Source organism: Fusarium phalaenopsidis (genome assembly GCF_050370095.1).
Source record: "Fusarium phalaenopsidis strain FUZ10S chromosome Unknown contig_32292, whole genome shotgun sequence".
NCBI classification, from domain to species: domain Eukaryota; kingdom Fungi; phylum Ascomycota; class Sordariomycetes; order Hypocreales; family Nectriaceae; genus Fusarium; species Fusarium phalaenopsidis.
The window spans coordinates 2,420,590-2,448,425 of NW_028145410.1; the positions used below are offsets into that span (position 1 = coordinate 2,420,590).

At 54.3% G+C, this 27,836-nt stretch overlaps 7 protein-coding genes across 7 annotated transcripts; 4 read left to right on the forward strand and 3 right to left on the reverse strand.

Moving 5' to 3' along the window:
• Positions 1-978: 978 nt before the first annotated feature.
• On the forward strand, positions 979-5,524 carry LRP88_05036 (uncharacterized protein; the record flags this gene model as incomplete). Its single annotated transcript, XM_083241600.1, has 4 exons — positions 979-1,242; positions 1,320-1,692; positions 1,744-2,011; positions 2,068-5,524. 4 exons carry the CDS (start codon positions 979-981, stop codon positions 5,522-5,524), a joined length of 4,362 nt encoding a protein of 1,453 aa, XP_083102748.1.
• Positions 5,525-6,395: 871 nt separating this feature from the next.
• LRP88_05037 (DNA repair ATPase SMC5) lies at positions 6,396-9,968 on the reverse strand (the record flags this gene model as incomplete). Its single annotated transcript, XM_083241601.1, has 4 exons — positions 6,396-6,768; positions 6,820-7,547; positions 7,736-8,626; positions 8,682-9,968. The coding sequence occupies 4 exons, from the start codon at positions 9,966-9,968 to the stop codon at positions 6,396-6,398; spliced, it is 3,279 nt and encodes a 1,092-aa protein (XP_083102749.1).
• Positions 9,969-12,004: 2,036 nt separating this feature from the next.
• Positions 12,005-15,883, forward strand: LRP88_05038 (serine/threonine-protein kinase; the record flags this gene model as incomplete). The annotated part of the gene is made up of 7 exons (XM_083241602.1): positions 12,005-12,663; positions 12,714-13,436; positions 13,491-13,623; positions 13,801-14,847; positions 14,977-15,223; positions 15,284-15,598; positions 15,657-15,883. 7 exons carry the CDS (start codon positions 12,005-12,007, stop codon positions 15,881-15,883), a joined length of 3,351 nt encoding a protein of 1,116 aa, XP_083102750.1.
• Positions 15,884-16,737: 854 nt separating this feature from the next.
• LRP88_05039 (uncharacterized protein) lies at positions 16,738-18,804 on the forward strand (the record flags this gene model as incomplete). Its single annotated transcript, XM_083241603.1, has 1 exon — positions 16,738-18,804. The coding sequence occupies one exon, from the start codon at positions 16,738-16,740 to the stop codon at positions 18,802-18,804; it is 2,067 nt and encodes a 688-aa protein (XP_083102751.1).
• A 344-nt stretch (positions 18,805-19,148) lies between these two features.
• Positions 19,149-20,046, reverse strand: LRP88_05040 (superoxide dismutase SOD1; the record flags this gene model as incomplete). Its single annotated transcript, XM_083241604.1, has 3 exons — positions 19,149-19,268; positions 19,328-19,659; positions 20,034-20,046. 3 exons carry the CDS (start codon positions 20,044-20,046, stop codon positions 19,149-19,151), a joined length of 465 nt encoding a protein of 154 aa, XP_083102752.1.
• Positions 20,047-23,218: 3,172 nt separating this feature from the next.
• Positions 23,219-25,098, forward strand: LRP88_05041 (malate synthase; the record flags this gene model as incomplete). Its single annotated transcript, XM_083241605.1, has 3 exons — positions 23,219-23,579; positions 23,773-24,982; positions 25,041-25,098. 3 exons carry the CDS (start codon positions 23,219-23,221, stop codon positions 25,096-25,098), a joined length of 1,629 nt encoding a protein of 542 aa, XP_083102753.1.
• A 1,055-nt stretch (positions 25,099-26,153) lies between these two features.
• Positions 26,154-27,836, reverse strand: LRP88_05042 (uncharacterized protein; the record flags this gene model as incomplete). The annotated part of the gene is made up of 1 exon (XM_083241606.1): positions 26,154-27,836. The coding sequence occupies one exon, from the start codon at positions 27,834-27,836 to the stop codon at positions 26,154-26,156; it is 1,683 nt and encodes a 560-aa protein (XP_083102754.1).

Genomic DNA, 27,836 nt, shown 5'->3' on the forward strand with positions numbered 1-27,836 from the left:
CGCTGCAGTGCGGCACTGTACAAGTCGCCTTGCAACCCCTAATATGTCGTCTAAGCTGGAGCCGGGCTATGGCCGGGGCGGTGCAAGACCCGCGATTGGTCAGGAGCTCCAGGGTTTACAGGTGAAAGGCGCTGGCTTTTGAACAAAGGACAGCGGGCAACAGGAGGTGCCAGAGCCCTGAGGTCGCTGTGAGGACCCGGCACATGGAGAGCACCCCCTAAAGGCAGGACCCAGTGCGTGTAGTGCACCACACGCACACCCACCCAGCCCAGGCGACCTCAAGGCAAGGATGCACCAAGTCCCATCCAACCATCCATCGTGTCGCTGCTGCTGGCTGGTGCTGCTCGCTCCCGTTGCAGCTGTCGCCGCCTTTGGCTCCAGGCTGGCTGCTCATTTCCAACTCCTCCGTACTTGACCATCACCACCTCCCATCTTTCACCTTCTCCCACGCCAACCCAACGGGGGCTTCTCCATTCGCCGCATCGTCGCTCATTCACCCTCCCCTCGAGCGTCTGGACATCGGCTTTTTGCTCAAACGACACTCTCACTGCCTGGACGCAGGTCGATTTTAGAAGGCAAAAAAGGTCCCGCGCTCCTCGAAGGTGTGCGGCAACCCAGCGCAATCCATCCGCCTCGAAACCAACCCCCTCTCGTCGACTCTCACCCCCAAAATTCGGGAGGTTGACCACCACTGAAAATTTCCAGTGACGATCCGCAATCCTGTCGACGCCGTCGCCGATGCTGGCCCAGCCATCCCGAATCTCGAATTCCGACTCCTCTCGTTCCTGCATCTGCGGCTAGGTCTGTCCCTCCTGTCGGGCCATCCGCTTCGTCTCCCCGTGATCCTCTTACACGCGACGGCTACCCTGAGATACTATCCATCATCGTTGCCTACCCATCGCATCATCACTACGAAAGCCACCAAGTGCTGTTCCCGAATCAATCTTTCGCCGCTTAGCGGCTGCTTCCTGATCAACCATGGCTTTTCTCTTCAAATCCAAGAAGCACCCGGAGAAGGCGCCTGCTAGTCGCGAGGCCGGCTCTGGCTCACAAGGATCGATCCAAAGCGCCAGCGCCCGCGTCGCCGAAAAGAATGCCGTCCAGCACCGCGCAACTCCCACCGGGAGCTTACACTCACTCGAAAACGAAGGCAGCAATGGAAGCCCAGATCATGGCCCTGGGCATGGACATGGACGCCGTGGCGGAAGCGCTGATCAGCCCGTACAAACCGGAGAAGTGCCAGTAAGTTGCCCGCGCATAGTTGCCCGCCCATTCAATCACTTGGGCGTATCAACAGCTGCTAATCTGATCTGCAACAGCGCAACGGCCCTCCAGCAAACGGTCCTAACGCGTCCCTGTATCCCTGGTCGCAACGGCGATTGACCTACACCTCAACACATCCTCCCCCATTCCCTCGATATGGCGCTGCCGTGAACTCAGTATCTTCCAAGGAAGGCGACGTCTATATGATGGGCGGTTTGATTAACGGATCAACTGTTAAGGGAGACCTCTGGATGATTGAGGCCGGAGGCAACATGGCCTGTTACCCCCTGCCAACGACGGCAGAGGGACCCGGGCCTAGAGTCGGCCATTCGAGTCTGCTTGTTGGCAATGCTTTCATTGTCTATGGCGGTGACACCAAGATCGACGAGTCTGATGTTCTTGACGAAACTCTCTACCTTCTCAATACCTGTACGCTCTAATCCCCCATCCAGTGCGTTCTCTCAGCTAACGGATGTTCAGCAACGAGACAATGGTCCCGCGCTCTGCCGGCTGGGCAACGACCATCCGGTCGATATGGACACTCACTTAATATACTAGGCTCCAAGATTTTCATCTTTGGTGGCCAAGTCGAGGGCTTCTTCATGAATGACCTTTCTGCATTCGATCTTAACCAGCTCCAGATGTCAAATAACCGATGGGAGATTTTGGTCAAGGGAGAGACAAGCCCCAAAATGCCTGCCGCGCGAACTAACCACACCATGATTACGTTTAACGACAAGATGTACCTGTAAGCATTCCTTATTCGGTGCCCTTTGATCATAGCTCTGGCTGACACGTTGGTAGATTTGGCGGCACCAATGGTTTCCAGTGGTTCAACGACGTTTGGTGTTACGACCCAGCCGTGAACAAATGGTCTCAACTCGACTGCATCGGTTATATCCCAGCACCTCGCGAAGGCCATGCTGCTGCTCTCGTGGACGATGTTATGTATGTTTTCGGTGGACGAACGGAGGAAGGAACAGACCTCGGCGATCTCGCGGCCTTCAGGATCTCGTCAAGACGGTGGTACACGTTCCAAAACATGGGTCCATCCCCTTCACCTCGCTCAGGACATAGCATGACGACTGTGGGCAAGTCGATAGTGGTTCTCGGCGGAGAGCCAAGCTCAACAACTACATCCGTGAGCGACTTGGGTCTGCTATACGTCCTCGACACATCGAAGATTAGGTATCCAAACGATGCACAGCAGGCTGCGCAACAGGGCGCGCAGCAGCGAGTTCACGGAGCGCGACGACCAAGTGCTGGCGAGGGAAACCGCCCGCATGGTTCACGAGACGGGTCAAATGGACCGGATTCGAGAAAGATGATTGTGGGAGGGCCATCTGCTCCCCCCAACGGTCATCGATCGCCCCCTAATGCCGCCGACGGCCAGGGACCTCCAGGGGGTCCTGTGAACTCCAAACTGCCCAGAGCTTCAGCTGTCCCTCCATCAGGACCTCCTCCTCAGGGTCCTATGCCCGCTCGACCCACGGTAGACACATCTGCCGTTGCCCGGGTTCGGGGACAGTCTGCTGAACGAGGTGGCATGTCCGGCTCTCCTCGAATGGGCCACACCGGATCGCCGATTACACGTGAGGTCATCAACGAGACCGATAGCCCTGCCTCCAACGGTCGACGGACACCCACGCAACAGGCCGCCCGTGCTGGCTCAAGGCAGGATCATGTGAACGGAGATGTGCCCAGGGCCAAACCGCCTTCTCAGCCAAGCCGATTTGCGGGCTCAGGAGATGGTTCATCAGAGCCATCGGCCAAGCCAACAGTAACGCCCCGTCCAGCTTCGCCACCAGTTCCTACTCGACAACCAAGCAACCCGCTATCCAGGCGATCTTCTGGGAGGAACTCTCAGACTGTTGTCCTCCTAAAGGAATTGGACTCGGCGCGAAACCGCAACGCTTGGTATGCTTCAGAACTGGAACTCGCTCGTAAGGCTGGCTATGCTCCCAACACATCTTACAGTCCTCTACTCGAGAACAAGGCGACCGAGACCTTTGACGACGAGGATCGACCCTTGATAGAGGCTCTGCTGGCCATGAAATCAGAGCTCGCAAACGTGCAAAGCGCAGTGGACAAGCAAGCGGTCATTGCTGCAAAGCAGATTGCTGAAGCAGAGAAGCAGCGTGATGCAGCTATTCAGGAGGCTGTTTATTCCAAGGCCAAGCTTGCAGCACACCTGGGTGGAAGCAACGCCAGTACACCTCAACTTGACGGACCGAGAGATGATTCTGAGGCTAGGTCGAGCGAGCTGAGCAGAAAGCTTGCCTCTGCTCTCTATCTTCACAAGGAACTTCAGTCTAGACTCGAGTCAACCAAGAGCGACCTTGATTCGGAGAAGAGAGCTCGTCAGCTGGCAGATGACACCACGAACGCTGCACAGAAGCGTATGGCAGAGCTCGAAAGCTACAAGCAGCAGACCTCCACTGAGGTCGAACGGCTGAAGGCTGAGCTGCATCTCGCTCAGCACGAGGCGCGTGAACAATCCGTTACATGCGCCGAGGCTGTTGCTGTTGCGGAGCTCCTTCGAATCGAGAAGAACGACCTAGAAAGCAAGTATGAGGAGGCTGTTGGCAGCTCCAAGGATCAAAACGATGCTTTTGATTCTCTGCGAGCCGCCATCGCAGCTTCGGAAGATTCAAAGGCTCTCATAGAGTCACAACTCACTGAGGAGCGCAGCCAGCGAGAGAAACTGGAGGCACAGCTCAACAAGCTCAAGTTTGAGCACGAAGCTCGAACAGCTGAGCTCGTGGCTACGACGCAGCGGCTGCGCGATGCCGAGGAGCTTTCTGAGAAGCATGCTGCTGAGGCTCGAACCCATCGCCAAGCTGTTCTGGCAGGACTGGATAAGATCTCAGCACGTGACGCTCCCGCGGCCAGCAACGCTGATACTGAACGCATTGCGGCGCTTCAGGCACAGGTTACTGCTTCCAACGAGTTGGTCAAGAAGTACCAGCAGGAGGCTGATGCTGCAGCTGATAGACTGCGTGGCGCCGAGGAACGCATTGCCGGCCTTGAGCAATACCAGGAGCAGTCAAGCCGGGAAGGAGTCGGTATCAGGAGGCAGCTACAGTCTGCTTTGAGAGAGACGCAAAGCCTCCAGGCAGCGAACTCGGATCTAAAAAATCAACTGGCTGCCCAGCAGCTCGAGACGAACGCCATGACAGTCCAGCACAATGCTCTCAAAGACATCCTTAGCGAGCGAGGCATCAGCCCTACTGCCTCTATCCGTGCCCGCGGTCTTGCTAGCCCACGAACCAACTCTCCTGATTTGACCCGTGTGCGAGATCTCGAGGCTCAACTGGCGAGCACCGCTGCCGCCCATGAGGAGACGAAGCAAACCTTTGCAATTCAAGTCCAGGAGTCTGAAGCAGCCTGGCGCGAGAAGCTCTCACAGCTCGAGAGCGATTACCAGTCAGCTGTACACTATGTTAAGGGCACAGAGAAGATGCTCAAGCAGCTCAAGGACTCACTGTCTCGCTACAAGACCGAGAATGGACGTCTCAAGACGGAGATTGAGGAGCTGGAGGATCGTCTTCAGGCTGGAGGCTCCGGTTCTTCCCCCGAGTGGGAGAACGAGAAGGCAGCACTAGAGAACAAGATCCGCCATCTGGAGGCTGAACTACAAGAGGCGGGAGCTGAAATAGAGAAGCGCCTCGCCAGCCTCCAAGGAGAGCTTCAGGATAGCAACCAACAGCGAGATGCAGCGGTGAAGAGCAACGCAGAGGCCACTCAGAAGCTCAACAGCCATCGCAAGGATTTGGAGCAGCTGCAGTCGGAAAACTCTCTCCTTGAGCAGCGCGCAAACGATGCCGAGCAGAAGGTGGCCCTCCTCCTCGACCAGGTTGAACACTCGGTCGACAACTACCGCCGACGTAGCCGACAAGTACCCAGCATGAACTCGGAGATGGCAGCCAGCCCCAACGGCATTGGTATGGGCCACTCCAGACAGGAGAGTTCAGAGGGCGAAAGCATCTACGGGGGCACTAGCGGGAACGGCCTGGAAGCTAGAAACAGTGCAGCCCTGGACAGCCTCGCCAACGAGCTCGAGACGCTCCGAAGCCAGTGGGAGGCGACCAACAAGAACTATCGGCTAAGCACCAACTTTGATTTCGAGTCGGCGACGAGTGCCAAGAAGGATGACGACGGCACGACAGGCATTGGCCTCAGCGAGAGCCTGGCCGACTGGCGAAAGAGGCTCGACACGGAAGAACACCACAGTGACGGAGAAAAGTCCCGTCACCCTTAATCCGAAGCGATTCTGGATTCCGATACGCATTCACGACGCACTTATACCCGCCGTCTTCGTTGCTGATTTACCTACCTGATGGGCAATGGTTCAACGTCTGTACATGCTGTTGCTGTTGCTGCCGCTGAGCTTGGTAGAGGCGAATGGAGTTTTGGTCGTCCAGTGGCGGACGCCATTGTTGTCGTCCTTTTTCGTTATTGCAGCCAGCATTCTTTATACCTTTCTGATTTTACCCGCTCTTTGTTTGTTTCAGTTCACGTCGAATGCGTCGACCATGCCTTGCTCCCTTGGTAGCTTGCTCGGCACAAGCAACCAGGGGGTTCATATACTTGTTGTTTTTTCTCATCTTCTTCGCCCTTGTCTTTCGAGAAATACGTGTACAATATGGGGCACTTTCTGTCTGTTCCTCGGCTTAACGGGAAAAAAACTAAAGGAGGACGGGAATAGTCAGAGTCAGTCTGCGACGATGGGCCAGGTTTCTTGATTTTCCCAGGGGGGGAGGAGCTGGGCTGGGAGATGGTGTTTTCAAAGAGAGCAAAAATCATTTCAAACTAGGGAGACTGTACGGCCAGGAGCAGGAACTAAATGAATAAATGAAGTTGTGATTGGCTTGATACTCGAGTTGTACTGTTCCCATTGGTTTATGTCTGTCTGTTGACGAGGTTGTGTATGTATAATGCTATCATGAGACCTCGCGGAACGAAACAATGCAGCAAGTAACTTGATGCTAAGACATTATCTGGTATCATCTTGATCTAATCCCTTTGGTGGTATCCCCTTTTCGCCAGACGCATCCCAATCCCATAATCCTTCCCATCCGTCGATAGATACAACTAGATTTACAAAACAAGGACAGCCAAAGCCCATCCCCTCAAGCAGCAGCAGCCATCAAGTTTTTCTGAATCTTCAAGCAACGCTTAAAGTCGAGCTTGCGGCCCTCGCGGGGCATATGCTCACCGCTGGCGATACAGAGGACGCGCATCTTGGGATCGTAGCGTAGGCCCGTTAGAAGCTTGGGGGTGATGAGGAAGTACTGGCTCGAGTGCTCGCGGCAGGCAATCTCGACCATGCGCTCGTGAACCATGCGCTCGTTGCGGGGGTCCATGCCCTGGTTGATCTCGTCGACGACGCGGAAGGGAGACTGGGCCATGGACTGGAGAGCCATGAGGAAGAAGATTGTCGAGACGGCGCGTTCACCACCCGACTGACGATGGGCAGTTAACTGCTGAAGAGTTTCGTTCTCACTAAAGGGGATGTTAGTCAGGGGTCAGTTAAGAGGCATAATTGGTACATACCGGAAGCGGACCATGATATCTAGGGCCCAGGCGTCAAAGTCCTCGGCCTTGTGGACGCGGACCTCACCAGCGCAGCTGATCTGCTCAAAGTTGTAGGCAAAGGCATCGTTAATCCTCGACACCAGCTGGTCGAGCCTTGGCTCCCACTTGGCCATGAGCTCTTCAACGCTCTCAGTCAAGCTCTGAAGCTTTTCGCTCGAGTTGGCCATCTTGCGAGTCAGCCGAGCAATCTCCTGCGCACGCTTCTCAAACTCGCGGACGACGTTGGGGTTGGCGGCGTGGATGCATTCCAGCTTGGCTTCCTCAGCTGAGATCTCATTTGCCACGTCTTCAGGGCTCTTATTTTCGCAGAGCTGCCCGAAGAGCTCGTGCTTGTCGGGCTCAGCGGCAATGATCTGCTCAACAGCTTCAGAGAGCTGCCTGCCTTCTTGCCGGGCTCGGTCAGCCTCCTCAGCGGCCACTTGCAGAGCTTGCCGCTCGGTCTCGAGTTTCTCCATAATGTCAGCGTTCCGTGCCTTCAACCCGACAATATCGGAGTAGGCCTCGATCCGCCGGATTTGTGCTTCCAGAACACCATGATGAGCCTTGCGAATCTTCTCGATTGCCTCCTTGTGGCGGAGGACAAGCTCTGCTCGGTTTACAACAGCCTCATCCCACTCGTAGCGAATTTCGATCATCCTCTTACGGATTTCGCGCAGAGCCTGTTCATGAGCCGCCTTGGAGCGTTCCTCGGATTCTAGCGGCGTGTTAGAAAGAAACGAGGGCCAGTTCATGGACGTGGGCATACTGACCAATCTTCTCTGGCAGAGACTGCCACTTTTGATACTCTTTTTGCAAGGTATTCTTCTCGGCCTTTAGGCGAGCCTGGTTCTGGTTAGAGTAGCCCAACAGAATCGCCATACATGTTTTCACTCACAATAGTGTCCTCAATGGTGGCTTTTTGGTCATCAATGGCCTGGAGCTTGCCTTGCTGGTCTCGGAACTCGGCTTTCAGAACGTCTCGCTCACCATTGAGCTCCACAAGTCGCTTGTTCAACTCCTGCTTCTCCTGCGAGTCGACAGGTTGAGAGGTCCAGAACTTGCCTGGCTGAATGGGTCTGGTGATGGCTGTCATTGCCTGAGGGCCGTACTCCCTGCGTCGTCGTACCGTAAACGACTGGCTTCCCGCGGCCCAGGAATTAACTTTGCCACTCTTGACTAGACGATCGTACTGGGCATCGCTGTGGTCTTTTAGAGACACGCCAGACTGGTGGAGCCTCTTCTCGGCGCATAGCATGGCCAGTACGGGCTCGGGACCCTCCAAGAAGTCGATGGCAAATCCATCGAGCCCCATATCTGCTGCCTCGTCTGCACTGACAGGTCGTTGAAACGCACTGAACGGCTGGGCGCATGTTCGGATGACGACAGACAAACTTTGGACGCGGTAAAGCTGGTCGGTCAGCTTTCTGTAGTCGTTCTTTGTCTGGGCTGTGAAGCACGTAAAGTCATCGCCCTGGAGAAGCGACTGGACTTGGTCAGAGTATCGCTCATCCTTAATGGAGCAGCTAATCATAGGAGGCCCAAACACTTCCTTTTCAAACTCGTCCTTATGCTGCTGAATCCAATCCCAGCCAGTTGCAAGCTCAGGGAAGTGCCTCTTCATGAAGTTGAGTTGTTGGCCCTGCTGGGTTTCGAACGACTCGACATTTTGCTCGACCTCTTTGATCTGTACGTTCAGGGCGCGTCCTCTCGCTTTAACCTCTGCATGTTGAGTAGATAACTCGCGCCTCTCGCCGTCTAGCTCTCGGAGCGTATGTTCTTCTCCACGCTAAATAGCCAGCCAGTTAGTGGGTCTGTATAGTTGATGGCCAGATGGCACTTACAATCTTTTGGTTGAATTCTGATGGGTTGAACTCTTCCGGTCGGTTCCTCAAATCAGCCTGCAGGGACGTGATCTTGGACTTGGACTGAGCGAGTTCTCTCTTCTTGCCATCGAAAGCCTTGTGCTCAGACTCGAGTCTGCTCTCAAACAACTTGAGGTTCTCGGTAGCAGAACTAACATCGCGCGCCAGCTTCTTTGCAGCGTCCTCAGCATTCTTCATGGCAGCCTTTCTTCCAGAAATCGCGGCGTCGATCCGTTGTGCGTAGACCTGTTTTTCGTTGACTGCCTCAAGGGATGGGCCGCTCTCCCGCTCAAGTCGCCTTAACGAGTTCTCGGCGCTCTTTTTTCGTTCCCTGGCATCTTGATACTTTGCCCGGGCCTCGTTGTACTTGGAGAGGACCAAAGCCGACTGGAGGTTTTTGATCTGCTCTTGAATCTCCTCGCGCTCTCGGACCCTGTCCACATCCGCCTGGAGACCCTGTTGTCGGCTCTCGAGATTCTTCAGTGTTTCCGTGTCAGTGCTAACAGCTTCGGCCAGTTCCTTCTTGTCCTTGTGGAGGTCTTGCAGCTGTTTCTGCCAGTCAAGCATCTCTTCAGGCGCAGCTGCGCGGAGGGTCTCGTGCAGGAGGTCCACAGGGGTGCAGGCAGCAAACTCTACAACCCTGTCCTGTGGTAGAAATTGGCACAGGTTGTCGACCTGGATCTTGAGCTTCCGCATCAATGTCTGGACAGTCTTGTGGTTGGTTTCCTTCCCGTTCATCCACCATTTTTGCGTATTTTGTTCTCGTCGGATCTGGACCTTGACGACATAGTTCCTTCGATCCTTTGGTCGCTTCTGAAGTTCAATCTCGATAGTCGCAGTGTCCTTTCCATGCTTGACAAACTCCTTGACTGAGCCGGCCCGTCCAAGGTGTTTTGGACTGTAGCCTAAGCCGAGGCAGATGGCGCAAACCAGAGAACTCTTTCCGGTACCATTGGGGCCGACCACCATGTTCAGACGCGGTCCTGGCAAGAATTCGGCCTTTTCGTAGGTGACAAAGTTTTCGACGTTGACCCTCACGATGGCGCCGGGTTGGAAACCGTTGTCGGCATCGGCGCTGCCTGAAGTACCGTTTACTCCTCGCGCATGAGGCTCATCATCGATCGCACCGTCAGTTGAATCGGGGTCAAGTCGTTGTCGCTTGGGGGAATCGATAGCGGTCGCTTGCGATCGGTTTGGGTAACGGTCTTCATCGTCGTCGCCATCGTCGGTATCAGAGCGCCTGCGACGGCGTGAAGCGGGGGCCATGTCGCCCTAGAGAAGGAAGGGAGTCGCCTTGCAATGCGCGCAAGAATAAAAGGCGGTGAGTGTTCTCGAGAATGAGGGGCTCTGTCTTGGAGGTGCAAGATGTTGCAGAGACAAAGGGAAGAGGTGGATGGAATTGGATAGGTTCCGTTGGTGGAACGCGTCCAATCGCGTCAGTGCGCGCCTTGCAAATGTGGCGTTGACAGGAGTTAAAGTGGTGGGGTTTGGGGGATGGAAGGCGGGCAGTCCCTGTAAGTGCCGTAGAGGTCTGTGTAAGCTGTGTGAGGCAAGCTGGGGGTTGCAAGAAAAGTACAGAGGTAGTAGATGAGTAGGTACTTGCCAAGTGCAGTCATCCGGGTACATTATCGAGTATCCTGCTATCCGCACATATCTACAGTTGCGAGTGTGAATGGCTGTCATGAGCTTCAGCCGTGTTAGAAGAGCCACAGCAGCCCATAACCTCAGGAACGTGAATTTGTGACCTGGATGATGTCCCCTTCAGCCACAATCAGATGCCTTCTTCACCACACCAGGCTCTTCGGTTCAACTTGGTCAAACAATACATCCACAGTCCATCCCTCAAAGCTCTTCATCTAACCACAAACACAGGCCCACCATCGCAAACTTTATGCGAAATCTCAGCTGTGGCAGGATGAAACGAGGCACATAAGTGTATTTTGGGCTTCAAGACACTTCGAGACAATGTTTGATCGGCATTTGCTGGATCACCTCCTGTAGTGACTTTCTCTCAGCTTAGTCATTTGCCAGCTCCGCCAAGTTGAACCCCTTCAAAAGGGGTCAGACAACTTCATCCCTTAAGATTCCAGTTCCTGTCGGATGACTTCATTGTCCGAATGCTTAGTACTTCCGAGAAAACATTTTCCTGGGTGGCAACCCTTGACACGGAAGACTCTCTTTGTTTCCGAATGGATGTTTGAGAAAGACTGCACGAAGAGTTTCGCACAGTATCTCCCTCCACCATCTGGTTACTTGTCAGCTCACTTGCGCTCCATATTCACGGATGCTCATAGAAGTCTTGAGCAGAGAGAATGGCATTTTCTTTCATCTACCTAGTGGGTCCAGTAAGAATGTTCTTGTTCGTTTGATGGCCAGATCCTTGTTTGTCTTCCCTTGTCAAGACCCAGTGGTGATCATGATGAATCTGGACCGTTGCATCTCGTCAGTTCTTGTGCAGTCATCTTCAACTTCAAGCCCAGGCCGGTCACTCACAGTGATGATTCGGATGCGGATATCGAGTCGAGGCTCTGGCAGACATGGCGCATCTATTGAGTCCTCGACGATGCACCGTCTCCCTGCCTACCGGAGGCCTACAGCGGCATTCAATGAATCTCTCCATTGGCCATGACCCTCGACACTGGAATGCATCACGATGCCTCGATGCAACAAGGACCCCTCCTTGTCGGTTCTCGCCAGGTATCGTCATCCAACCTTTCTCCACCGGCAGCTCGGGTCGAGCACTGTCAAACTGGCAGGTGCAGCTGCACGCCAGTGGCATATGCAAGTCAAATGCCAGCAACGTCGCCTCCCTTCAATCTGCACCTTGTACCCAGCCTCACCAAACACTGTAAACATTGCATCCATTGCATTCCTTGTCCGACAAGCTCGATCCCATCGGCCGGCCCTCACTCAGTCTTTCGCCCCGTTCGTTTCACACGCTCATTCGCTCACCAACTCACTCACGCTCGTTTCTCCCGTGGCCGCGTGGGCTCTCGGTTCTTCAGCCACTCGTTCTCACCCGCCCAATACATTCGTTTCGTTTCTCGTCTTCTCTTCTGTCTCCCTCTCTTAATCGCCCCTCTCCTACCTAATCCTCCTCCTCGTCACATCTGTTGTTTGTTGTTTGTCTTTTCTGCACCGACTGATATTCGGCCTGCTCCAACCTCGGCCTCGTTCCTAGTTCCCTAGACAAACTCACGCTTCCTCTCTGTTTCTCTTCACGCACTTGAACAAGCCTTGATCTTCTCTGGGCTTTGGCAATATTATGTTCTGATCTACACTCAGCAGCCACGGCGATCATCATGGCCGAGACGATGGTTTCTACCGTTCGCTCGCCTCTCTCTGAGGCTTCGAACCGCATCAACTCCTCCTATCACGCCCAAGACTCCCACCGGTACAAGCCTCGTTACGATCAATCCGAGGCAAACAATGCTCCTCGCTCAGGCTACAGTCATCCCGCCGCCTACTTTTCTGGTCGTCCACCTCCACCACAGGCTCAGGCTCAGGCTCAGGCTCAGACTCAGACTCAGCGTAACGGCCCAACCACACAGGCTCCAGATACCCTCAAGCCTCCCCAGGACATGGACGATCAGCGACGACACTCGGCAGCGTCCTACGACTCTTCAGGCAGCGGCCGTAGCAAAAAGAACTACAAGACACATATCGGCCCATGGCAATTGGGCAAGACGCTGGGAAAGGGGTCATCTGCACGTGTACGACTCTGCCGTCATACTGTCACCAACCAGCTAGCTGCCGTCAAGATTGTCAACCGTCGCATGGCCTACCTCGTCCAAGACAGCAGTCTAGCAGCCCTAAGCAAGTGGGACAGCAGCCTTCCCGATCAGATCGATGGCGAGATGCGTGTTCCCATGGCTATTGAGCGCGAGGTGGCCATCCTCAAGCTCATCGAACACCCCAACATCATGAAGCTCTATGACATCTGGGAAAACCGTTCAGAAGTGTAGGTGCTCTCCACAAGGTGCTAGCATCTCCTGATACTAACATTCTCAGGTATCTCATCCTAGAGTACATCGACCAAGGAGACTTATTCACCTTTATCAACCTGAAGGGAAGATTGAGTGAAGAGGTCTCGGTCTACTTCTTTCGCCAGATGATCAGCGCCATCTCGTACTGTCACTCGTTCAACATCTGCCATCGAGACCTTAAGCCCGAGAACATTTTGATCAGCGCCGACCTCCAGATCAAGATTGCAGATTTCGGCATGGCTGCCCTCCACCAAACCGACACCCACCAACTCGCTACAGCTTGCGGTAGTCCTCACTATGCCGCACCCGAACTTCTCAAGAACAGACAGTACCGTGGAGATAGGGCAGACATTTGGAGCATGGGCGTCATTCTCTACGCCATGCTCTCTGCCACCCTCCCCTTTGACGATCCTGACCTTCGCGTCATGATGAGCAGGACGAAAAAGGGACAATACGAGATGCCGAGTTTCTTGAGTCCCGAGGCAGAGGACCTCATCCGGTGTATGCTACAGGTCAACCCTGACCGACGCATCACCCTCAAGGAGATTTGGCGTCACCCTTTGGTTCAGAAGTATGCATATCTCGATAAATTCGGAGACCTCAACGAACAGTTGCCCGACACACGTAAAGGGTTCCAGTACAACCCGGTACCAGCCAAGGATGTGGATTCTCAGCTTCTCCGCCAGCTGCGATCCATGTGGCACATGTTCAGTGAGAGCGATCTCAAGCTGAAATTGACATGCGACGAGTAAGTCTTTGCCGTCATCCGCTGGGTCAGAGTGTCGTTGCCTAACGTTCCCAGACCTAATGATCAGAAAGCCTTCTACTGGTTGCTGCACAACTACCGAGAGAAGCAGCTGGAAGACTTCAAGCCCGAGTTGGCTCATTCAATGAGCGACTACCACCACATGAAGCCCAGCGTATGGAAGAAGCGTGTGTCCACGCGCCAATTTTCTCAGCCGCGCAGCAATGGTCACGGGCGTTCCATATCGCGGTTCACCGTCATCTCGAATGCCACCGAACCAGAGTCTGGAGCCGGTTATGGGCCACCTCAAGAGGGTGCAGTGCTACACTCCAGTCAGTCAAGGACCAGCATCCACCGTCATTCCCAGACAGGTTCCTACGCCAGCCAGGCCTCGAGGCTTCGAAGTGGTTCAAGTGCACGTCGTGGGCGGATGGCTTCGGCCCGGAACTCCACTACAGGTCGTCTTCAGTCTTCTCGAGGCTCAGTGTCGTCTCTCCATAGCAGCCGACAGGGAACTCCCATCTCACGCAGCCTACGACACAAACGAGGTGTCGACTTTACCCATGTGAGGAAGCGGTCGACCTCGACCACCAGGAACCGTAACGTCGCCACGCCGCCATACGTGACTGAGCAAGGATCGACCTACCAACTAGAGATGGTTCGATCACAGACGCCAGAAGTTCCAAGCCTGCCCAGTGGCATGTTACCCAAGCCGACACGCCAGCCAGATCCTGAAGCCACCCCTCGGGCTAGTATTGAGGCCGCAATTGGATCGAGATATGCGTCAGAGATCTTCAAGGAAGAGCTGCGGCATTTCAGTAGCAACATTGCCAAAGATTGTGATGAGGCTTTCAAGAGCTCACTCATCGAAGAGGACTCCATCGCCGGTTCTCTCACTGAGCCAGACCGGACTCACTACGAGTCGACACCGTTCTCATTGACGATCGAGACTCCAGCTGACTCAATCACGGAGCTGGACGATGTGAACAAATCTTACAGTACTCGCCCGCTACCCCCTCTGCCCTCGCCGATGGACGAATACGATGGCAGTTCGCTAGCACCAACACCCATGGGATCTCGCCCGACTACAGGGGACTCGCACCTTGAGGAGCTGCGAGCAGACCAAGTCAAGGTGGCACAACCAGTCGTGCTTACCAGACATGCCGAGCGACGGGTTGTCTCAGCACCGACTTACTCTCAGAGACACAAGAAGTCGGCTGGTCTGCCATCGATCAACGAGACTGGGGCTTCCAACGACAAAGCTCGTATCGTGTCAGCGCCTCCACACACTCCAACCAGGAACGGGGGCCATAAGGATCGCGGCATGGAATACCTGAGCAGAGTCGAAAACAGCATCCGTGTCGTGCACTCACCAAGCGACCAGAGCCCCGTCAAGATTCCCGAGCCACTCAACGTGCGGAAAAAGAAGATGCCTGAGGAAGGACAAGGACAACATCAAGCCCTCAACCAGAACCACGGGGGAGAACTTAATGCACCGCACAGCTCTGGGAGCGATGGCCCAACAACGACAACTCTTCTAGAGCCCTCGTCATACGATGTCCAAGTGGTGATGAAGAAGAAGAAGTCGTCTTGGTTCAAGAGGTCTTCCAAAGTCGGGTCAGAACATAGCCGGGAGTCGGCGGAATGGCAGGATTGCAACTCGTACATGACCACTAGCGACGGCAAACGAAGCGATTCAACCTCGACTGAAGCTCCTGCCAAGAAGAAGACATTCAGCTTCACATTTTGGAAGAGCAATAAACAGAGAGACTCGATCATGTCCATTGGTGGTGAGTCATGCCTCGAGTTGACAGAACAACAGCGGATTGATGATCTAACCTTGGTAAAAGGACCTGATGACAGAGAACCTTCAACTACGGATGTACTTGCCGTGACCAATGAAACCAACCAGTTCAAGGCACCGCAGCCCAAATGGCACGAATCCGGCTCTGGACCGGTGCGTAATATCGAGGTTAAGCAGAATTGGCTGGCACGACTCTTCAGAGTCAAGCCAGCCACGAGCCATCTTTGCATGGCCATCTCGAGAAAGCGAGCACGACAAGAGGTTACTATCCTCCTGCGGGAGTGGCGCAAGTATGGTATTCGAGGCATCCAGGTGGACAAGCAACGAAACATTGTCTTTGCACGGGTTGCGGCTAAGAACTGTAAGTGTGGCGGAGGGCAAGACGGTGACGGACGCAGAAGCTAACGTGATGGACGCAGATCTCAACCTCAAGGAAGTGTCATTCGCTGCCGAGGTGATGATGGTGATTGAGCACGGTAAGAAGCAACCGCTCAGCATTATCCGATTTACCCAAGAGCGAGGAGCGGCCAGCAGCTTCCACAGGGTGGTGGACACTATGGGACTGATCTTTGAGACTCGGGGCCTGCTTGTTGCGGACAGGAACAAGCAAAAGATGATGATCAAGACGCTCAACTCGGGAAGTTAGAGCTGTGGTCGGCCAAGCCCGCCGTGTTCAGTCGAGAACAAGAGGCGAAGTGAGAGAGATGAGGTGTGTCAAGATTCTGACCGACATGCCTTGTCAGTATCATCAGTCTGTCAGAGAATTGTATTCACTAAGGAATCATGTACAGGGGTGCTGTAGGAGTTGGATGTATGAGACAATTGCTCTTTTTTCGGTTTGGGTTCTGGTTTGGGGTCTGGAGTGCAAAGGCATGTCTTACACGGTCGGTTCTGAGGAGGCGAATAGTGCTTGAAGGGGCAGAGGGAGTCGGAAGAGTCAAAAGCAGATGCAACAGAGACAGCTTGGGGATAGAGAGCAGCATGTCTTATTACTTGGCTCGTTGGCCTACCTCGGGTTCATGGTCTGGACTGGTTTATTTCTCAACGGTTGATAGTTAGTTAATTCTGCCACGGCTTTAGGGAGCACGAGGTTCTATTTGATAGGGAGGGAAGCATTTAATTGAGCATTTGCAGTCTAGTTGGCTGATGCGGCCGGTGTGGTTGACATGATGCTGTCGGAGGTTCTGTATGAGGAATGTTGAAGCGACACTAGGCTCATGCCATGACATGTAACTTCTGATTGGCCTTTAGCTGCATGCAAGAGGCGCTCATGATGCTCACGACACGAGCAAGGGCGTGGCATTTGTGGATACTCTGTGTTAGTTATCTCAACCACTTACACCATCTGGGCTGGTGTTTAATATCTATATAACTGCAAAGGGGCAGACTCGTCCTCCTTGACATTGCATCTCAAATACCATTCTCAGGACATCACTAAATGCCCAGGTACAAATATTGAGTCCAAGCAGCTTTTTATTAAACTTGAACCCTCCATCAGCCATGGCCAAGCTCAACCTCGTCGGGGCCTCAATTGAAGAATTGCAAGATGCCCTCCAGTCCGGCTCCTTGACGAGCGTCGACCTAGTCGCGCGGTACCTCGCACGAATTAGCACTTATGACTGCGGTCTTGCCTTGAATTCTATCCCCATACTTAACAACGACATCTTTGAGGAGGCTGCCCGGTCTGATGACAGGCGTGCTTCGGGCATCCCCATTGGCGCCCTTGAGGGCATCCCCTATACAGTCAAGGACAGCTACAAGGTCAAAGGCATGACAGCTGCCGCAGGGTCTCCAGCTTTCAAAGACCTCGTCGCCAACGAGGATGCTTTTCTTGTTCAGGTCATCCGGAAGGCGGGCGGTGTTCTGGTCGGCCGTACTAACATGCCGGCTGTAGCATGCGGCGGCATGCAGAGAGGCATCTACGGCCGGGCTGAGAACCCTTATAACCCGAAATATCTAGCCGCAGCTTTTGCCTCGGGATCATCCAACGGTTCAGCCGTCTCTGTGGCTGCTTCCTTTGCGGCATTTGGCATGGGCGGCGAGACTGTCTCGTCGGGTAGATCCCCCGCGTCTAATAACGCCCTCGTCGCTTATACGCCGTCGAGGGGGTTCTTGTCTATCCGGGGTACATGGCCTCTATATCCGACTTGCGATGTTCCTGTGCCTCACACGAGGACCATGAGGGATCTCCTCTGCTTGCTTGATGTCATTGCGGCTGTTGATCCCGTGGCTGAAGGTGACTTTTGGCGCGAGCAGACCATGGTCGAAGTTCAGAAGCCCTGGCTGGACAGACCGAGCAGCTTCAAGGAGGTCTCAGCATCCAAGTCTCTAGCCGGTCTTCGAATTGCAGTCCCTGAGATCTTTCTAGGAGGTCCTCCGCCAAAAGGGGCACGACCGGTAGACGTGAGCCCGGAAACCATCAAACTCTGGGAACAAGCTAGAAAAGAGCTCGAAAGCCTAGGGGCCGAGATAGTTTCCGTTGCAGACTTTCCAGCCATGACGGCGTACGAAAACGATCATCTACTTCCTGAGGGCTGCCCTAGACGCCCTGAGGGGTGGAACGCGATGGAGAGGAGCGCCATGATTTCTCACGCGTGGACCGACTTTTTAAAGGGGTTCAAAAACGACAAGATTTCTGACCTCTCCTCTATTGATCCCTTGACTATCTACCCAGATTATCTACGGACAGCGCCAGAGATGAAGTACTTTGAGCACGCCAACGCAATCCAGTATCACAAACTAGTCGAATACGCCAAGAGCACCACCTTCTGGGAGATCCCAGGTCTAACGGAAGCCGTTACAGCTCTAGAAGGAATGCGCAAACGCCTCCTGGAAGACTGGCTGACAGAGCTCGGCTGCGACTGTGTCGTCTTCCCAGCAGCCGGCGACGTAGGCCCCGCAAACGCAGACTCCAGCTTTGAGGGCGCGAAGCTGGCGTGGCGGAACGGGGTCTACTATAGCAATGGCAACCGGGCGATGCGGCACCTCGGGATACCCTCGGTCTCGGTGCCCATGGGTGTCATGTCGGAAAAGAACATGCCCATGAACCTCACCTTTGCTGGTCGAGCCTATGACGATGTTAAGCTGCTCAAGTGGGCCAATGCCTTCGAGGCTAAGACGAGGCATCGTGTCGCTCCTCGACACACACCTGCTCTCGATTCTGATACCATCTTGCTATCTGTTCAGGGAGGGTTGTCTACAACCGCACGTCCGGAGTTGAGAATCGAAACTTTTGAGGCCATTCCCAAATCCGACGGCGAGACGCTACAAGTCAAGGTCTCAGGCCTTGTGGTTATTGAGGGCGCAACAGCAGCCGATCCTCAGCTAGAGATCACTGTTGACTCTGTCTCGGTGTCTCCCAAGGACATATCCATCAAGCAGCTGTCTGAATCTGCGGAAGGCCGAGTGGAATACTCCTTCACTGCCCATTCCACAACACCAAAGCCGGTTGAAAGACAAGGGTTGGAGAGAACACATGCCCCGGTGGCCCGTGACAAGACAATGTGTGTGGTGGTGGCCAGGTCGGTTCCAGGGGGACGGCCAACTGGTTGGCTTGGGTTAGTTTGATAGCTATAAATGGCACTTTATCAAGGTCAGTTTACGAGTCATAAGGTCGTTGATTAATGGTGCATCTCAGCAAGCAACCCCACAAAGAAATCGTTCGACTCCAGCACTATCTTGGGGCCGGGCGTACCCCGTGGGGAATCATAAGACCCTAGACTAGGACAGGCAGGTTCTTCACGTAGACCAGGAGGCTCCATAAGATGCTTTTTGAATGGTTGTTGATTCTGGCTCGATTTCATTGCAGCTATGGAAGGGCATATTCCACCTTCATCCTCTCATCGGTGTGCTTTTTCGCCGTGTATCGATTGCCGCCCTTGATTCAACTAACCCGGTCATTACTTCTATCCTTAGTTGGAGATACCAATGACACCGCAAGCAGGTCGGGGACCAGCGTTGCCAGTCTTGAGGGACTCCTCGTTACCACCCTTGCCGAGATCGTCGGTGCCGGCGTGGACAACGACGGTTCGCTAACAGCCTGTCAGTCGTGCTCGAGGAAAGGGAAAACAGGGGTATATATATGTCTTACGCCGATGATGCTGTGGGGGCCGATCAGCTTGACCAGGGAGTCGGTGGTAGAGCCCTTGGCGTTGCCCTGGGCATCGGTCTCGATGTTGCCGAGATCGCCAACGTGGCGGGCCTCGTCGGTGGGAGCACCGTGGGTCTTCTGGTGAGGGTTGAAGTGAGGGCCGGCAGAGGTGCAGCCGTTGGTGTTGTCACCAAAGGTGTGGATGTGGAAGCCCCGCTTGGCGTTGGGGTCGTTGCCGGTGATGTCCCAGGTGATGGTGGTAGGGGCAGACTCGGACTCCTGCTCGAAGACGACGGTGCCCGAGACCTTGGAGTCACCACGGATAACGCTGACTGTGAAGTGCCAATGTTAGCGAGTTGCTGATTTGATGCAATGTGATGCAAGGCGCGAGATGGATAGGCCAGACAGGTGCCCTCCCTGACCATGCGGCAAGCCATCAAGGTCCAGAGAGAGCCCATCAAGGGACTCGCCGAGTCGTCAATCATCCCTTCTGGAAGCCTTCCAGCATCCATAGATAGGGCTGAGCCGAGCCATCAGGGTAGAAGTGCCGTTTCGGGGTGACATTCGTCATCCCGTTGGACGACTTGACTCGACGAGAAAACCCGCTCAAACCAGCTCGAACCCCCTCCTTTGCTCGCAGCCCGCAGCGATCGATCTCGCGTCTATAAAAAGGGGACCATGTCTTCTTGATGCACACTTCACTTACCAGCCTTGACCATTTTGACTGATTTTTTTGGTTTTTGATGGGGATTGGGTATCTGGTTTGTTGTTTGTTTGGATGAAGCTGTCCAGGAATGAAGCAGAGAGGGTTCGAGAGGGGCAGGAGCAAGTCTTGAAGAGGGGACCTCGGAATGGAATTGCACAAAAGTCCGAGGGCGAACTCTGCTCCCTCCTCGACTCGGCCTTCGCTACTTCTCGCTCAGGGAGGGTTCCAATGTTCCAATGACCGTCCCTCAATGGACTCTGGCCCCTCCAATGCCAGCCAATCCCCCTACGACATGACAGAGCTCCTCGCAAGCTGTTTGGGCATCTCTGGGAGCTCGATGCCGAGGTGGGGTAGACAGCAGAGGCAGCCCCGCCTTCGTCACCCATCGTCATTCTTAGGTGCTGACAAATGAATTGCGTCATTGTCAGCGTCTCAGCGCTTACAGCGTTGCACAGAGCCGATCTTCGGAGCTGTGTTTTTTCGACTCAGTGTTGCTCTTGAAGGGGTTCAGATATGTAAAGAATTGGCAGAAATCACGGTTGAAAGTATTGGCTATCTCAATTGGAGTCAGTCATATTGGCTTGTAGCTTGCTTCAGCTCGTGCTCACACGTGCCTTCAACAAGAGCTCCAGGCAAGCTGTGAGCTTGAGAAGGATCCGTCTGTGGGGTGCCATTCTATGTTTTCATTGGCCGAAAGCTCCTGCCGTTTCTGTCTGAAACTTTCCAGGTTGAAGGTTCGAATCCTGTCTCGACAAAGACGATGTTTTTGTCAAAAGGATGGTAGCAGGGGAGCCAATTTGCATGGCTGCGTCGGGGATGCAACGCCATGCGTAACATTGAATGTCACAGGAAGTATGCGAAAGCATCAGCAAGCAAGTGTCACATGCCAAGCGTCGCTTGTGCAATCAAGAGTTTGTCAAACTCATGAACAAATTCACGTATCCGATCTTGCATTCAACATCATGATTCCATTACAAGTAAATCGCAAGGCAGCCTTGCTTTTTTCTTGCTTTCTTGTTTGGTCTTCCTTGGCCTCTATTCTACAGTATTTTGAGTCAATAAATACTGCAACTACAACATGAGCGCCATGCTGAGCCTCTTAGACACCACGCTTGGTTTTGAGATGGCAAACAGACGGATAAAGGTGAGCGAGATCAGATTCCTTGTTCAATTAACTAGTTCCGAGACTTGCCCAAGTTCCGTTCGGATACAGACGGCCGGACGGTCTTGAACGGATGGACATGGGCGGATAGTAAAGGCCAGGCAACCCTTAGTAAAGAATTGCAGCTGGTCAAAGTCTACGGCGATGTCGATGCAAAGGTCGGATCCGAGACGGCGATACTCCGGGGTCTGTCTTCGGAGGAATCCCCCGAAGGTGGCGGCAATTGAAGCTGCCTCGGCTTCTTGGTTCGGCAGATCGGATGCTCTGCCGGCGCTTGGGTCCGGAGGTACGTACCCTCACCGAGATCTGACCTTGGCTGCCGAAATGTCAAACTTGGTACTTCAAGGCCCGCTTGATCAACTGTCTACATTCCGTTTAAAGGCAGTGTTCTTGCAGTATGTGTAAAATTCTTTCGATTGTACATGTGGAAAACAGTTGGAAGTTTGAAATGTGTTGCGTCGCCCAGAGAAGAAGCAGCAGAGACAAATATCAAATCCATCAAAGAGGTTCGGAGGAAAAGGCCGAACCCCAGCGCGGCTCAGCCGAAGCTATCGATAAGCATGCAAGAGAGAGCCACCAATACTCCCCTAGACGGAAGCAGATGCCACATTGTCAGGAACAGGCAAAGTACGTAACCGGAGCCGAGGTCTGGGTCTGGGGCATCTGAGATGGAGTGTCGAAAGAATCAACCATGATGCAGCGCAGCGCAGACCTTCTCGGCCTTCGTCCGAGCTTGGGCCAGTTGAAACCAGCCAACTTCTTTCCCAGGGTTCTCCCAAGCTGCCTGGGGAACGGGTTTTGGTGTTGGAGAGGCGGGTAATTACCCCAAGTGTACAAGATCTTGGGAAAGGATACATGGTTATGCAGGGAATGGTGTGCCGGGGGCAATGTACCCATCCGCCACATCGGGTACCATGACACCTTCCCTCTGTGAGGTTTGCTCTGTGTGGCACCTGCAACTGCGGCACTCGACGCCCCCAGCTGCGGCTTCCCCCCTGTGTGTCCACTAAAAACCCACATGGGAACTGCCCGCAGCGCACATGCTTCTCCCTCTCGCTCAACCTCCGTCATTCGTTCTCCGCAGCTTCTGTTCACCTTGAACCGTTTTAGCGTCAGGCCCTCTCTTTTTCCTTACCTCGATGCTGAGAGCTTTGCTCCATCCACCCGAGCCAGGCCGATGGCTACCGAGCAAAGGCACGGACGATGGCCGTGAGGAATTGGCTACGCCTCTACCATGGACGAAGCGGTTCCAGGTGAACTAGAGGCTCTGTATTGCAATGCTCTGACAGTTGAGAATGACGAGACAGCTGGCATGGACGGTCATGGACCAGCAAATCTGTGCAATTGATAAACCGACGTCTCGATCCTATCTACAAGAACCTTCACCTTGACATCCAAGACCGGCCATAGTCAGTCTCGGCCTTGCATGGGCGGCTGATTCCCGCGCACACCCTCCTGGGTCCTGGGGCCGTGCTTGGCTTGGCCTGTCGCCGCTCGCTCGTGGGGAAACGTTTTGGGGTTGGATTCCGGATCCCTTCTTGGTTTCCCTTCCCCAGGCCCGACGAGCGCCCGTGACTCGGGGGCGGCCTGCCTTCTCGGTCGTAGTCCGAGGCCCATTTACGCCTTTAGGAATTTGATGTGCGGCAGAGCCAACTGCTACTGCTACGCTTCGCTTCAGTTCAGACTTTCTATATAATAGCCTGGTCCCGAGGAGCCTGTCGTCGCAATTCCTCCTTCTCTTACTTCAGACCTCTTTGACTCCATCACCTCTGGCTGCCCATCACCTTCAGCCAAAGCTTGCATTATACCCCCTTAACACAACAACTACTGCATCTCGTCTCGTCTCGTCTTGACAGAGTTTGCCCGGTTACCGACAGAGAATTCCTCCTCCCATTGGCATTTCATAGCCGGAGCCCGCGTCATATCCTGATCGCCGACACGTGAAAGTCTATATATACAAGAGACTTCCACCCCTCCTCGTACCACCTCATCCTCTCATCCAATACCAATCTCAGCAATCACAATGGCTTCTACCGACTCCATCCTCCAGGGCGTCTCCGTCCTCGGCAAGGTCGACGATGTCCACCGTAAGATCCTCACCCCCGAGGCCCTCGCCTTCCTCGCCCTCTTGCACCGCTCCTTCAACGACCGACGCAAGGCCCTCCTCGAGCGCCGCAAGGTCCGCCAGGCCGAGCTTGACCGGGGTGTTCTGCCCGACTTCCTCCCCGAGACCAAGCACATCCGTGAGAACCCCACATGGAAGGGAGCTCCCCCGGCCCCGGGTCTGGTCGACCGCCGCGTCGAGATCACCGGCCCCACCGACCGCAAGATGGTCGTCAACGCCCTGAACGCCGACGTCTACACTTACATGGCCGATTTCGAGGGTAAGTTTTAGCTGTCTTTTCATCCTCTGCATTCAATTGGGTGCCTTTGGCTTCGTTGCGATGTCTCTGCTTATGCCGAGGTTGCAATCTCTCGGGGATTCATCTCCGCCATAGCGAACCATCATGACTTGGGGAAAATGACATCACATGCAAGCAAATGCATCGGATCCGCTAACATGGGCCCCGTCTCCAGATTCCAGCGCCCCCACATGGGACAACATGATCAACGGCCAGGTCAACCTCTACGATGCCAACCGTCGTCAGGTCGACTTCAAGCAGGGCCCCAAGGAGTACAAGCTCCGCACCGACCGCAAACTCCCTACCCTCATTGTCCGTCCCCGTGGCTGGCATCTCGAGGAGAAGCATCTCACCGTTGATGGCGAGCCCATCTCTGGTTCCCTCTTCGACTTTGGTCTCTACTTCTTCCACAATGCTATCGAGACCCAGCGCCAGGGCTTCGGTCCTTACTTCTACCTCCCCAAGATGGAGAGCCACCTCGAGGCCCGTCTCTGGAACGACGCCTTCAACCTTGCCCAGGACTACATTGGCATCCCCCGCGGCATCATCCGTGGTACTGTCCTGATCGAGACCATCCTTGCTGCCTTTGAGATGGACGAGATCATCTACGAGCTCCGCGACCACAGCTCTGGTCTCAACTGTGGTCGATGGGACTACATCTTCAGCGTCATCAAGAAGTTCCGCAACAACGCCAACTTTGTCCTCCCTGACCGATCCGCCGTCACCATGACTGTCCCCTTCATGGATGCCTACGTCAAGCTCCTCATCCAGACCTGCCACAAGCGTGGTGTCCACGCCATGGGTGGCATGGCTGCTCAGATCCCCATCAAGAACGACCCTGCCGCCAACGACAAGGCCATGGAGGGCGTCCGCGCTGACAAGCTCCGCGAGGTTCGCGCTGGCCACGACGGTACCTGGGTTGCCCACCCTGCCCTCGCCAGCATCGCCACCGAGATCTTCAACAAGCACATGCCTACTCCCAACCAGCACTTTGTGCGACGTGAGGATGTTACCATTGGCCAGAACGATCTGCTCAACATGAACGTTCCCGGCACCATCACCGAGGAGGGTATCAAGAAGAACCTCCACATCGGTCTTGGCTACATGGAGGCCTGGATCCGAGGTGTCGGCTGTGTCCCCATCAACTTCCTCATGGAGGACGCCGCTACCGCCGAGGTCTCCCGAAGCCAGCTTTGGCAATGGGTCAAGCACGGCGTCACCACCGCCGAGGGCAAGCGTGTCGACAAGGCTTACGCCCTGAAGCTGCTCAAGGAGTCTGCCGACCAGCTCGCTGCCGCCGGCCCCAAGGGCAACAAGTACCACCTCGCTGCTCAGTACTTCTCTAGCCAGGTCACTGGCGAGGACTACGCCGACTTCCTCACTACGTAAGTTTATCCCACCCAACAGAATGCCACACAGATCAGATTGCTAACCATGATCCAGTCTCCTGTACAACGAGATCACCCAGGCTGGTCCCCCCAGCCCTGCTTCCAAACTGTAAATGGATCGGAACATGTGGGAAAAGTATGTCTGAACTGAAATTGGGAGCGTTTCATGATTGTATGTTTGGATAATGGCGGCCTTTGATGCGTCACGGTCCTGGGTAATGATATCATTTGTTATTATATCACCATAGTTGGGCAGTCGAGCTGCAACAAAATGGAGTTTATGCTTTATCAAGTCAATATGTGGATCAAGGAATTGTGTGAACACTCCATCTACTTGACATCATTCCCCTGCCATGGAATGCAGCTAGTGACATATAAGATCTCTCACACATAGGTCCCTGGTGATTTTCCATTATCTCGCCTACCAGCGATCTGTTAGGTCTTTGGTATAAAGCGTAGGAATTCGGGTCTTGTTGCTATCTAGGTGGGAGGTTCTAGCTGAGGGCGAAGTTGCGTAGTTGGTGATGTTGGGTAATACCCAGGTTTCATCGGCAACCTCCAGCCATTATGTAACAATAGCACATAGGTAGGCAGCACCAATCATCTATCAAGTATAAATAACCCATTGAATTCGAAAGGGAACTCTTAATATCACCGAAAAGCACAGAGCTCCAGAACTTCAGAACGGCGTCCTCCTACCCTAGATCCCAACTCACAACTCATGCTTCATCTGATCAAGCCCAGTCACGAATACAACTTTTACATGTCAGGTTGGAGGAATAATACTGTTCTGCACGATGGTTCCTAGTTCGTCTAAGAATATGCATTGATCTGTCTGGTTCCCATTGATTGACTCCTTTCAAGGAATCACTCTGAACCATCCACAAGAGGCCCATATTGAACGACGAACGAACGAGGTACAGATAGTCCGAGCAACAAAAGATAGAAAGCCTGAACCTAACCCCGAAGACATAAAAAGAAAAGCAACATAGGGGAGTAGTGATCGGCGCGAGCAACAAAAGAGAGGTGAGTGTCATTCCAACATCAAGCATAACGTCCTTACCAATAGACTCCACGGCGCAGCAACAGCCAATGCCAGCACACAGCTGCACCACCATAACATAGTACTGCAAAGCCATCCATTACTTTACCTTCAATTACTGAACCCTCACCAATAAGAGCATCTGAACCGCGCCAATTCTCGCTGCTTCATAACGGCTGCCCAGAAGTCGACGTGCTTCTCGACCAACTCATCACCGTACCGGTCTCGCCCGATCTCGCTCATTACCCTTCGGAGACGGCCACCCGGTAGCCAGTCCTTGACATCCCAAAAGATCCTCCGCTGGTGGATATTCTCACGGAATGCAGGGTCAAGCTGCCACTGCCGTGAGAACTCGGCTCTGGGAGCAGCGTACGACACGCCCCATGGAGACCGCACAGGCACATTGCGCCATTGATGGACTTGAAGTGGCACTTGGATTGTCGTCGTGAGGGAGGCAATCCTCAGCGCGGGCATCTGAGCGCACGCTCGTCCAAAGGCCTCAATCAGGGGCACGATGGTCGTTTCATCCGGCACCCAGCGGAACAGACACATCGAGTCACCCGACCGTCGCTGGTTCTCTGAGTCTGAATACTGAAGTGCTGCTACCATATCTTCTTCTTCACTCTGGCCGTATCCAGGAGGTAGCAGAGCATCCGAACCCAACGTAGCTGGGGCATCGATGTGCTCGGCAGGGGTACGTGCCTTAAAGTACCAACCCCCAGAAGGAGTAGTCATGTCAAACTGAAGTTCGAGGCACTCCAGGTTCTGCCAGAAAGGCTCCGGAAGAGGAGCAGTAGGGCTCGGCCAGAAGAGAGACTGGTCAAGGCAACCCGTGATGGTGAGGTTCGTCAAGGCCTTGAGACCACCCGTGGCCTCACGAATGGCGCCGCACAGAGGGTCAGAGGCCGTATCTGCTGATGTCAAGTCTGCCGGATGCCACGCATGGTTCCAGAGGAGCTCTTGGCGCATGCAGACTTCGAGTGTCCTCAGCCCGGCAGCACCGGGCAGTGCACCCTGGATAGAATTGGCTAGTTCATGCCGTTGAGACCGACGCAAAACTGGATAACGTCGTTCCGTATCACTCATGAACCAGCTGCCCTTCCGCAGGTTTGGCAACTTTGCTGCAATGTCGATGGCCGTCTTCGGAGCAAGTAGCCTCTTGGTTGCACGAGTGGTGAAAGCAACAAGGGATGTAACGATAGGAAGCTCTGCAGGTCGAAGGAGGGCAAGATAAGAGTACTGGAATCGGCGGTCTTGGAGGTCACGATGAGCAACGTCATCCTCGTTGCCAGGTTCGACTGGCTCCAGGCTGGTGACACGACCCGGAACTCGAAGTCCGGCATTGAGGTTCTGGTCATCAGAGGGCGAGTAGATGGCCTCAATCTCGAGCCGAATGCAGTATGGGTGTTCTTTTCCAGCTATCTCATCGTCCCATGTCTTCAGAATACCGAAGAGATCGCTCAATGCATTGGTAAAGGCCTCATCGTTGGCTCGCCGGTCCGGCTCACGCTCGAACCGGCCCCGAGCGTCCGTGTCGTACTTTGGGAGGACGATAGTATAGAAGATGGTGCCGAGGTAACGGCGGCGGCTGCCCCTGACAATCTTCTCGAAGCCGTCAAGATCGGTGCTTCTCAGACGAAGCTGACGAAATGTCTGTCTCTCGATAGCCTCCTGCCATGGACGGGAGATAGTTGCCAGGGTATGTCGTCTCGCGGCCGGACCGGACCGGGGCACGGATCTCCAACTCTCAGATAAATCAGCGAACAAAGCTCCAATCTCGTTGTGAATCTCTTGAGGAAGATGATCCAT